Source organism: Chenopodium album, chromosome 2 (genome assembly GCF_948465745.1).
Source record: "Chenopodium album chromosome 2, dcCheAlbu1.1, whole genome shotgun sequence".
Lineage (NCBI taxonomy): Eukaryota > Viridiplantae > Streptophyta > Magnoliopsida > Caryophyllales > Amaranthaceae > Chenopodium > Chenopodium album.
The window spans coordinates 84,237,666-84,250,885 of record NC_137835.1 but is presented as its reverse complement, the minus strand read 5'-3'; the positions used below and the strand labels follow the sequence as shown (position 1 = coordinate 84,250,885).

At 29.1% G+C, this 13,220-nt stretch overlaps 1 protein-coding gene and 1 non-coding gene across 2 annotated transcripts; one reads left to right on the top strand and one right to left on the bottom strand.

The window, feature by feature from the left end:
• The first annotated feature begins 7,181 nt into the window (after nucleotides 1–7,181).
• Nucleotides 7,182–8,950, top strand: LOC145591264 (LOB domain-containing protein 31-like). Its single transcript, XM_081647676.1, has 2 exons — nucleotides 7,182–7,653; nucleotides 7,833–8,950. The coding sequence occupies exons 1-2, from the start codon at nucleotides 7,375–7,377 to the stop codon at nucleotides 8,262–8,264; spliced, it is 711 nt and encodes a 236-aa protein (XP_081503802.1). The 5' UTR covers nucleotides 7,182–7,374; the 3' UTR covers nucleotides 8,265–8,950.
• A 3,604-nt stretch (nucleotides 8,951–12,554) lies between these two features.
• Nucleotides 12,555–12,627, bottom strand: TRNAF-GAA (transfer RNA phenylalanine (anticodon GAA)). The gene has a single exon. It is a non-coding gene; the product is annotated as a tRNA-Phe (tRNA).
• Nucleotides 12,628–13,220: the final 593 nt, after the last annotated feature.

Genomic DNA, 13,220 nt, shown 5'->3' with positions numbered 1-13,220 from the left:
CAAACCATCTACTCCGTATTAGATAATACTAAGTGGACAATACTGCAATATATTAGTGTGCTGCTAAGATATTTATTTAAAAAAAAAAAAATTGTTTACACGCCTGATTTGGTTTATTAGAAGATAAACTTAGTTATTATCATCCTTTTCAAGCTTTTAATTTGTTTTAACGTACTCCCATCCAACAAAACTATGGAGTACTATTTCCATGCCTAGCCAATCTTCATTGGTTCAAAATATTTCATTCATACATATCAAATAAAGGTATTTTACTAGAAGTGCCACATACGACCTCGCATATCTTCGGCACCCAAACAACCAGTTGAATCCATCTTAGGATAGATTGGACTAGAGAGAGGATGATGATATTGAACTTTTTTTTTTTTGGAAAAAGCATTTTCATGGTATTTAATTGTGTAGGTAAGAAAACTAGAAAAATATTAGTTACATTTTTGGGATGGATTAATTTTGGATTAGTAATACTATAAGATTCCATTGGAACAAGAAAAATAGAATTAATGATATGAAATTGTTGATTCTTATGCATAGCCCTTAGGGCTATGTATAGCAAAACCCATAATAAAATATTTTTTTTTAATTTTTAGGTAATGCTATATGCAGTCCTTAAGCATTTAATATACTTTTTTTTTTTTTTTTAATTTTTTATTTTTTATTTAGAGAGTGAGAGTCGTCACAAAGGTAGGTTATGAGAATCAATCTCATAATAACCTAAAATCGGAAGGGAGACTTTAACCACTTGAGCTATCCCTCACTCTTAATAATTAAATAAGATAACATTACAAATTTTACCCTATCTATTATTTCAAGTTATGAATTTTAGTTCACTATGAACATTGTTTTTTTTTTTTTTTTTTTTTTTTTGCACATCACACTATTTTAAAAAAAAAAAATAAAAAAAAAAAAAAGAGTATCCATAATTTTTCAGCTCAATTTTAATTTAATTTAATTTAATTTTTTTTTTAACTACATACTTATATTATAAGGACTATTGTATTATATTTTATGAGTTACAATATAAACAAAAGAAGTTTTAAGGAACTCTCTTTGAAGGGTGAGTTCTGAGAAAATTGACTATGTCAATATCACAATTAAACTAATATGAAATCAATTACATTGATTATAAGTAGCTTCATTCTAAGTGGAACAAGGAAACAACTAATTTCTCATCCAATTATTAGCTTATCATCATAATAATTAATAACTCATATAAATAATTAAATTTGGGTGTTATGCCCTCGAGCACATCAAGATTAGTCCATAATATAATTATGATTAATCAAGGTTTAGTACAATCAACAGTACAACAGTGAGGTTAAATTAAAGTTTTAGGTTCCAACAGAAGAAGCTGGCACAAGCATATAGACAAAATCCATCAATTCATCATTGTAATCATATAAATATTCACATTAATTACACTATTAATCATTTTTACATGAGATTTATCAGTGGTATGTACATGTACGTAACAGCTCACATGAATCTTTTCTCTTAAATAAAATTGGATTTTATGTAACATAAAGCCAATACAAGAACTTTCGTTACTTACTAAAAAGTCTAAAATACATTTGAAAAATTATTTAATTAATTATTCCCTTTAATAATTTGGCGTTTGTAAGAAAAAAAAAAAAATTAAACTGACTATTGCACGGTTACATTAAATTGAATAATGCATTTGTTAAAACAAAGTACCCATAAAATTTGTATTTTGTACTGTAGTATTATATAAAAAGGGATCGAGAGAATATATAGATTCGGTGCTTTTTCTTTGTGGTTGACCACACTGTGTGATATGCGTAACTTATTTAGGGGTTACTTATTAGGAGTTACTCCGTTAGTTAAGGGTTACTTATTTTGGGATTACTCAGTCGGTTAATGCGTTTTCACGAGATTACTTATTTTGGGGTTATCCACTCAATTATCGCGTTTTCTGTGTGAGAGTAACCTTTGACCAACTGAGTAACCCCTAACTAACCTAGTAACCCCTATATAAATAACCCCATCCGTAAGTAATCTCGTGTGGTAAGTCAAATATAAAATTTGTGATGTAGATTATATAGAGCTTGTATTGTAAATTATTTAGAGTAAAATGTTTCCATATCATTATTATATGATTAAAATGTCAAGCTCCCAAATGAGTGGGCCAATAATTACCAATGATCTTACGTATATAAGTGTCCTAAACCCTTAGATTAATTCTTAATCAATTGAAGCAATATATGGTTGGTTATCAATTTGTGCTAATTAAACTCTCGCTGTTATTGCATATATGTCTCCCCTCCCCGCCCTAAATAATACGCAGTTGGTAGCTATTACCCCGTAGTATTTTACTAAGACTCTAAGAGATTAACTTAATTTGTACATGTGCGGATTTGGGCCCTACGTAGTTACTTTATTCTTATTGAATTTAAATTATTTTTATAAATTAGAATTTATTTATATTAACTTATCTTTATTATATTTGTTTTTTTTAATAAAGTAATTGAAATTCACTGGTCAGAAATTATTTTACTGAATTGAAATTATTTCTATTAAATACTATTATTTTAGGTGAAGAGGGCATGACTTTAACGATTACTCAACTTTTGATACCTCTTTACATCGTTGAAATTCTATTCAATCACCGTGGACACACAATGCAATAAAAAAAAAATTAAAATGTATAGAGCTAAGTTCATCAAAATGTGAAAGAGGTAAGTTAAACCGAGTAGAAATTCATGTAACGGGCTAGAAAAAAGTGAGTACGTAGAACTATAAAAAATGGGAGATATTCACCTATATTTAGTTGATTATAGTCACAAGATTGGATAAGGAATAACTAGACTTGTGATCGGATATACAATATTTGTCTGTTGTGACTCTCTCTACTAAAAAAAAATAACCACAATGTACATAGTAATTTTCTAGTGAAACATTCGCTATTAAGAGTACTATACCAAACAGTTATATGAGTAATTGAATATGAAGTTTTAAATTGGTAGAAATAAATTAATTGATTAAGTAGAAGATGGAACAGACCTATTTAAAAAAAAAAAAACCAAAAATGTGTAAAACGGTAAAGGACTACAGAGTGTCGAGATTGGAAGGTGAAGTGTCATTTCTGGTAGGTTTTGAAGAAACAAACAAATAATAATTCATGATGCAAGTACTTCTAGATTTATTATCTATATAATTTTTAATTGAAAATCAACTAGAAGTAGTTCTAAAATTAAGCTAATTGGTTTATACAAAAGTTTATTTAATGAGTTTCTCAAAACATACTAGATCATACACGTTATCAAATAATTTATCTATTGATTTATGTGTATTAAAGGGTGTACAAAGTTTAATTTATAATTAGATTAAAATTAGATGGGGTTTGTTTGGTGTTCTCTTTTTGTATATATAAAAAAGTATTAATAAATAAAAATTGAATTAGTTAAATTAAGTAATCCATCTTTTAATCAAACATGCCTTCTTGTCTGTAAGATAAATCCAACCTTAGAAAGCTAAAGTGGCAAACAAGTACACCTGAGCACGAAAGATAATAAAGGGCCACAAAATTCCCCATATTCGGATGTTGGCTATGCAAATGCAATGCTTCCATGCATAAATATAATGTACATTATTGTTATTGTACCACCTTATATTAGCTTCTTTTGTTACGTTTATGTCATCCAATGTTTTTTCTCCATCTGCTTAGCCTTGACATCTTCTATAGTGTATGTAGTGGTGATTTAATGAAACATGTATCACAACACAAACTCTTAAGTAAGGCGATTTTGAAATTATCGTATAGATTGTAAGGCAGACGCGTAAAATTGTCACGTCACCTTAGCTTTGCCTATATATCTATGTTGTCAAAGGAAGGAAAATTTGGAATTTTTTTTTTTGGAATGTGTGCAGACTGAAACTTATAAGTTGTATTTCCGAACAACATATGCGAGTATCCCAAATTGATAAAGAGAATAGAGATTTAATTATTTTATAAGGCTACCGTCATAAGCTATCCATCCCTCTTGTGACCGTCATATGGTTAATTAGTTAATGAGATGAAGAGGCGTGTACCTACTCATATAGGTTCAAAGCCACACATGTCGTAAATTACTGAAAGTGATAGAGTATAGAAATTAATATTAGGCTTTAATTATCAAATTAAGTTAATTAGTTGATCTTCTAATATGGTATTAAGCTAGTGTGACAAAAGGACATAATCGGTTCAAATCTCACCTTTCTTTCCTTTTAAGTAAAATTTATTTGATGGTGGGTATGAAGAGGCCCAAGTTACTTCCATATTTTAAACTCAATGGACTTTCATGTGAGGGGGCAATGGGGCATGCTAAATTACATAAACTTATTAATCCATAGCATCAACCACCAACTTAATTAAGCTTTTGATTGAGTTGGTGCTCTAACAATAACATACTCTAATAATAACAAATGAAAAACAAGAGAGATTAAAAAATAATGATCTATCAAACACTTGCATTTAGTCTGTTACATTGAGCTGGGCAATTAATGCTCAAGCATTAAGTTATGATTGATTTTGTTATTTCCGATTTATAAGTCATAACGACCAATACCTTGTTAGCTATAAAGATACTCAAGGGATTCGAACCAGTGACCTATCAAGCACATGACCTTAGTCTGTATCAATAAATGATTGTGTATATATGTTGAATCTGATTTAAAAGTCATGACCATTAATGTTTTGTTAATTATACAAATACTTATTTCTTTTGTCATATGACAAATTATTATCATGATAAATGAGTAATCTATTATTAATTATAACTTGAATGTCAAATAATAGATCTTTACCCTAGCTAATTTCAATTCATCTTTAATCAAAAACTAAATGTATAGAAGAGGTAAACAAAGTAGAAGGACAAGCTAAGGGACATCAAGTCAATTTAAAGGGACCATTTCATAATTATGTGGGGGCTATTCTAATATTCACATTTAGAGTAAGGTCTCTTGTTTGTTGGGTACCATTGTGTGACACTAGAAAGTGACTTAAAAATCAAAATTCAATTAAATTATTGATCTTAGTTTAATTAGTGATAATAATTTTAATTAATAATACTCCCGTATTGCTCGACAAGCTGTGACCCTCTTGTACATAAACAAATACACACACTCGTACACAATTGATTACACAAAGTGAGAAATCTTTTAATTTTTGTATTTTATTTTTCAAAGGATTCTATCTTTCTGTCACAACCTGTTGTTTTGTTTCAATTTTAGAATAATAGGCTCCATTAATTTTATTATTTCAACCATTATTTTTCCACTTTGCAAATTTTATTTTATTTTATTTTTGCTTTTCTATATATATAAAATAACAATTGACCACTAATTTAATTAACCTAATTAGAAAGTTCTAATGTAATTATATTAACATGTAGCCAAAATATATTGGGGTGACCCAATGTCTCAAATATGGGACATTGTTACAACTCTTACAAGTTTATGGTTTCATATTAATATAATAATTATCCAATTACAAATTCCTTATGTTTCCTCTTTAATTATTAGAAGGATCTTTTAATCTTATAATTAAAATTTAATTAAGTGGGACCAAAAACTTCCCTGTAAGATTGAAGTGGGTTTGTGTCAGATTTTACAGTAATAAAGCTTATTATGCTTAATAATTTTAATTAGACAGCAAAGCTTCCAAAATCAAGATTTGTGTGATTAATTCTGTTAAATTTTTGTAGTTTAATGTATGTAACTACTTTTATTAAGCTAATAATATGTAAAAATGTACATTAAATATTAATATATAGTAGGACAATGATGATTTCATAGTGTCATTTTGTACCTAATAAGAAAATATGAAGTATATTTTTATTTCTCATGGTTCCTTTTGACTGTTCAAACATAGTTTTCTTGATGTCTATTCTCTTTATTTTGTCTTAGCATATAATATAAATCAAATTTATTTCTTCTGTTCAATGATCATTTAAAGCTGCCCATTATTTGGTCATTGGCAGTTGGCATAATGGCATTGTCCAAATTATATAAAAATTAACAAAAGAAATTCTTCTAGTAGTGTAGTTATCAACTGATCAAAAGCTGAGTCATCCTGTTTTTTAATAATTAGAAAAACAGATATTAGCTTGTGTATACTATTATTTGCAAAATTACCAAAAAAAAAAAATGCATTAATTTGAATAAAATAGAAATTATTTTACCTGATTGAAATACATTTTGCAATCTCTTGCAATCTCACATTTGTTGTGCATATAAATTAAAGTAAGATGATTACAACAACCTTTAATTGCTTTTATTATACACCCGTGTGTGTAAACATCTGCTCAACAATCATTTACCATGCACATTTGTGCCGAGGCTACATATTACATTATTATTACATCGATCGAGGATGTATACACAACAAATAAATAAGTTTAATTTAACTTGTATAAACAATAACACAATTTTATTGGTTCATACAAACTCTATGTCCACCTACAATAAAATTATAAAGATTGTCTTAAATCAATACAGTACATTATTTGCGCGTACACATTATGATATACTGTAAAGCATAGTGTCATAAAAAAGTCTATTTCTCTATAAAATGGTAAAGATTGACTTATACTATCATAATCATTCGAGATAAATCTCAAATTCCAATAAATAATTCGATCGGATCGCTTAAACAAATTATATTAATTACTTAGTTACGAGTACAATTATAATACAATGACTTGTCAATTTGCATGGAAAACATATGAAAAATGTAAGGTTATATAAATAATTTTTACTACTAATCCAAGGTAAATATTGGAAGATTCCTATTTTAAAATACCTAAAATTACAACATGCACCTCGGGATACTAAAAAGAAAGAATAATTATTTATACGTAAATTGGCAAATAACAATTGATTAAGATTATTTTTTGTGAAAAAAAAAATGGTTAATTACAAATGGATCCAATAGACATCCAGATAGATACATAAATGGGGTTAGGTTTATGCCTAGCTCTTGTCGTTTAAGGATGTTGAATGTGGGAGTCTCTAATTAAAGTATGAGATTATTATTATTATTAATAATAATAATTAATTTAATCATATGATCTTATAACAATGGAGGGGTTAAGTTAAAGAAGAGAGGGGTTTATAATTAACCAATTTAATAATATAGTTTGTAGGCCATTAAGGGAACATAATGTAATTAAAGTATTGATTAAAATATAGTAAACCTCCCTCATCCTATGGTGTTTATAAACATGGAGGTTCTTCTTTCCTTTGGCCTTCAAAACTCCCTTAAAACAAGTAACAACTATTATCTTTTTTTTTCACCTAAATTAAAATTAAGCAAAAACTAATTCACAAAAAATAATTTAGTATCCAAAAAATTAAGCAAAAATGACTGGTTCAAGTTCACCTTGTGGTGCTTGCAAGTTCTTGAGGAGGAAATGTGTGAGGGGTTGTGTTTTTGCACCTTATTTCTGTCATGAACAAGGTGCTACTCATTTTGCAGCCATCCATAAGGTTTTCGGGGCGAGTAATGTGTCGAAACTACTTGCTCATTTACCGGCTAGTGATCGTAGTGAGGCCGCCATCACCATTTCTTATGAGGCTCAAGCTAGGCTCCAAGACCCCATCTATGGGTGTGTTTCTCATATTTTTGCCCTACAACAACAGGTAATTACTATACATGTTTCGCGAGTTTGATCCTTTGTCTCAATTCTGTGTCTCATTTAAAACACCAGATAAATTAAATCGCGTGTTTTTATTGTTTATTCATTTTTTTTGTGGCTCTTAGTAGCCCTAATTTTTGAATCGAATGAGGAATTTATAATTTTTGATGAAAAATTATGCAGGTTGTAAATTTGCAAGCACAATTAGCAGCTTTAAAGCAATTACAAGCAGCTCAAGGCTTGTTAAATGGTAATAATTCTAATCAAAACCCTAGTGAAAGATCTTCTTCTAATTACCCTCAAGATGTTCATAGTTGGTTGCAATCTGAGTACCCACAAATGGTACCTCCCTTTGATCCAAACCACCTCAACTGTAGCGCCGAATCTTCAACAATCTATGGATCAAATAATAATCAAGGAGGATATAATAATAACCATAACTCAATGGTTTTACAAGATGATCAAGATGCCTCTTTTGCTAGCTATGAAGGATCTTCATCTCATCACTCGGCTTCCATGGCTTCTCTTGAGTATGAGAATAAATCGAAATGGCCTTACCAAGACGCCGATGATCTTCACTCTATGGCTTTTGGCTACACTCAATATTCATTGTGAAAGGAAGCAAATTAAGCAATGATTTGAAGGTTTTTAAGTCTAGTTTTTATCCAATTTTTGAGATGCTACTTGCATACATCTTTGTTTTTTTTTTTTTTTTTTTTTTTTTTTTTCCCTTTTCTTTTTTCGTTGATCAAAGCATGAGCTTTGATTACAATGATTAAATAGAATCCCTATATAAATCTCTATCTTAGAATCTAGATAAATATTTGTTAATACCTTTTAGATCAAAACCCTAATTTCGTATTATCTGCCTCCTATAGTAATGTTTTCTTAGATCTTTCTGTAGCCATGGAAGATGTTAGATCAATCAATAATTATAATAATAATAATGTGGTTTTTTCAAGAATTAAGCTTTTATTAGCTTTATAATTGGATTCAATTATATAAAGACCTAAAGCTTTGACTTAAGGATCTTTTTTACCTGACATCTTTTTGTCATAAAAGGTATTTCCTCTTCAATCTGTTGTTAACCCTAATCTTCCTGATCATTTTCTTAAGTAATTTGTTTATTTTGGATTTAATCAGCATCATACCAAAATCTTCTGTCTATACATCATCAAACAAGTTAGTTTAATGACAAAACCAATTTCAAAGTAGCTTAATTAGGTATCTAATATAACTGATCTGAATATGCTTGATGTTTCTTTCATATATGTGCTTGGAACTTTCCTGAAAAATTTAGGCTTACTTTGGTAATAAGAGGGAATAATTATGTATGAGGCTTTTATTATGAAGGAGCTTACCTGTGTAACATATAATTAGGGAATGACTGATGGTAAACAAGAACTAATGTAACCTTACGGATTTTACATTGACACATATGCTCGTGTCAAACATATATATGTGTCCAACTGTCTAACTCAACTATCAAAGTTTTGGTCCAAAATCAAGTGTCCATGCCTAGGTCCAATTGTCAATAATTCAATGCCCGCCTTTGGGATATTCGATCAATCAAGAACTAACCATTTATTACTTATTAGGCACTAACAAACTTCATCCTTCCTCCAAGATAAGCTAATGAACTCCGATCCTCCTAGCTTTGGCATGCCGTGTTTCGATTTGGTTAGGCAGCATGCACTTAATTAGACCAAAACATTAATATTAGAAAGCAAAATTATACTTTATATGCTATTAAACAATCCCAAGAAGATAATAATGAAGCTCGTTCTCCTCGTTTTGTAGGGATAATTAGAGACAAACCTAACTTCTCCTAAATTAATCTCAATGATCAATATATTCTTGTTACTATACTATAGCATAAAAGGTAGCTAGCTCACCAGTGTGAACTACAAAAGCACACAATCAATTTAATCCTATTGGGGAAGGTGAATTAAGAAGATAATAGCTTAATTATAATATTATTAATTGTATAATATGTGGCTTTAATTATCTTGGTAATTGGTTTTCTTAGGGATCTGCTACATATATGTAGATGGGGGTTCTATAGTTGTCCTTATTAGGTTTTACAAGGTCAACAGTAAATTATTGGTTATGTAATTTATGTTATTAGGAGATGTGAATCCTATGATAAGATGCCTAGCTTAAAAATGTTTCTTTCTTACTAAAAGTAATCATCCCTATGCTAGATTTCTAAATAGCCACCAATTTGAAATCTCGAATAGCTAACTTTAATTTAGATTGTCTAATTCAGATATCGACTTCTTTTATTTCAGTTTAAGGTGTTTTGAACAATAGGTACACTATCCTTAAGTTTTTTTGGTTATAATTGTTGATCTTAAAAGATCTTGAAGTATTACTTATAAAAGGCTCATCCATGCTTAATAATGTCAAGCACATAGAAATTAAATAAACCGGATCCATATCAAGATATAAAGCCATTCATATTATGTGGCCGACAAAAAAACACTCCAAAAAAGACATTATACTTTTCATCTACGCGTTTTAATAGATCTGACAAAAGTGAGTACATTAAGAGTTAGTTACACAACAAGTAGTAACTCTAAGGGTGAAATGTGGCTTGTTGTTTAGTAAAAACTTATTCTATGATAAATTTTAGAGGTTGATGTTACTGTTTTCGAACATTAAAATATTATACTTAATAGTTCATTCATTTGATAGCTAACTTCTAATAGATAACATAAATTAATTAGCTAAAATATACAACAACTTTTTCCGAACATGCCTTAACTTATAAACTAGATACTCGCATCAACAATAGCTTCGAGTTTTAGCATGATCAAATTTCCAATTTAAGCTTCAACAATCATCCAATTAAAACATCTGAAAATTCCTGGAATTTGGCATTGTGCATCCTACAATGCCATTCAAGCTCTCTGCCTACTTTCCCATTACACATTTATATAAAAATAAAACCACTTGAAAAGATTAACATATTTTCATGCAGATAATTAAACTGAAACATTCAAAGAACAAATTTAATTAACCTAAAAGTTTGGACATAAAGGAGGAAAAACTGGAAGATGTACAATTCTTTTGTCTATATAAATCTAACTCTAATTGCTCATATACCTCCAAGAACAGAAATTATCTTGCTAAAATAATTGTGATTTTCAACATTATTAACATCAACATCAAGCAATAATCAAATTAAACCATACCATTTTTCCTGTCACGCGGTGGAATTCTTTCCTTTAGCTAGCTGTTTAAGAAAAGATTAAAAGAAAGAAGAAAATATCAATTACTTAACCATTGAAAAATCTTAATTAATTAAAGTATAATACATAAGTATAGTAACCTTTTTGTCTTTTTGCTTGGTTTAGTAAAGCTGAAATAAGCCTTTGATCTGAGCATGAATACAAAACCTTCAACTTGATGAATTTGTAATCTTTGACAAAATAAATGAAGTTTGTAAATTATAAGAAGATTATATATATAATATTATGATATAATGCTAGGGTTATCTAGTGGCAGAAATTGGGCAACTATGAGTGGTGCTGGTTTAAACACGGTGCTCACAATAAAATCCAAACAAAAAGCAACATTATAACGTTACAAAGCCCTAATTCTTAACAAAAATTACTTTTTGTAACATATAAGAACAAACTACCAATTAACAGATAAATAATTGTAGGGTTCATTTATACTCTTCAAATTAACCCTTCAATGGTAGGATCCCTATTTTATGAGGTTGACTAGACGACTTGCCTTAATTTACATGGCGCTTGCCCCACATTCACACCAAAAAAAAAAAAGACTTATTTTACAAATTCGTATGTGATACGGATGTCAACTAGTTTAATAGTGATGGTTAAAATTTTCCTTTTTTACTAATGTTTTTGTCTTCTTGGGAGAAATATAATAATCCTATTTTCTAAGTCTCAAGTAAATTACTTGGTTAAAGTCTTGAAGTGATAATTAAAACCCAAATCTTATAGTCATATTATGCCATTTGTATTTCTTTCATTAGTTCGTAAGGTCTATCCTTTATAAAGGGTGTACAAAATCTATGTACACATATTACAACTTACAAGTTACAAGCATCTCACAATAAACCTATATGGCTATATGCAAATATATAATGTACTATACACTTGAATGCTAATTAGTTTGATAGGAAAACTTATGTATGGTGGTACCCGTTTGATTGGAAAACTTATGTATGGTGGTACCCGTGACATGTGGTATTTGTGACTTGAGGTTGAATTTCGTCTAAAAGTTAGATGTAATACATACTATATTTTGTTACATATATTTTAATATCATGGTTAGCTTAAGTGTGTGAAATGCTATACAACAAGGTTCAATTGTCAACTATCTCCTATTAATTCAACTAATATATATTTTCCTATTTTTATGGCAGAGCTAAGTTATACATTGTTTATATTTTCATCCCCGAGATTACTTTTTATGCTTCTAATTTGGAATTTAGTCTAGCATATACATTTTTTTACAATAAGGGTTTGTTCTGATTTATTTAACCGAGTTGAACTGAACTGATTGGACCTGAACTGAAGGGAATTGAATATATTATGAGAGAAGGAAATTAGGAACTGAATTGAACTGAAATGAATAGAAACTGATTGGAATTGAACTGAACTGAACAAACTGATTAGAACTAAATTGAATTGAAATGAACTGAAATTAAGCTAAAGAAAACAGACCTTAATACTCTTTAATACATCTAAGTCTCCGTATCACATCTACATACTTCGTATTATTTTTCAGTCAACTAATACCCCCGGTCAAACCGATGCACTTATAAAAACAGAGGGAGTAGGGAAAAATGTGGTTATATTTCTTAACTACTCTAAAAAAAAAAAAAAAGAATAAAAAAAAAACCAAATATGGGTATGATCTTAGCAAAAATGCGGTGAGCGTGGATCGAACACGCGACCTTCAGATCTTCAGTCTGACGCTCTCCCAACTGAGCTATCCCCGCATTGTTGACTTTTTACTGCTTTATTTTATAATATTCTAAACTTAAAGTATTTCATATGGACCGGATATAATAATTCTACTAGTTATGGACCACTCTTAATCTATTGGGCCATTTATATTAATTTGTATTGATTTAATGGGCTTATATTAGTTAAACCCAACTTTATTTAGTTGTTGAGGGAACACAATACATAGATTAAACTCATAAAATCTACTACCTGTTTCATTTTTTTTTTTTTTTTTTTTTTTTTGCAATTTTAAGGTATTATTTGTGAGACATAAAACATTTTAAAGTAGCAAAAAAAAACAACGAAGGTAGTAGATTAAAATAATAAATACAAATACGTAGCAATGTGAAGATGAGTGATGAATAAGTTTACAAGGTTAAGGAATTAAGCTTTCTGAATTTTGAATTGGAAGCAAAATAATTTTACACATGTACTTATTCATTTGTATAATTATTCATCTTTTAATTACACATATTAAGCTGAACATTTTGTGATGATGAATATAATGTGAAGATGAGTGATGAATAATTTTACGAAGTAGTTTTTATGTTTTCAAACTTAATTGTAATATCATTATGGAATTTTG

What these genes read in the sequence shown, in the direction of transcription:
- LOC145591264 (XM_081647676.1), top strand. Translation starts at nt 7,375, where the DNA reads ATGACTGGTTCAAGTTCACCTTGTGGTGCTTGCAAGTTCTTGAGGAGG. An exon ending in TTTTTGCCCTACAACAACAG is followed by an intron (nt 7,654 to 7,832) that starts GTAATTACTATA and finishes AAAATTATGCAG; the next exon opens with GTTGTAAATTTGCAAGCACA.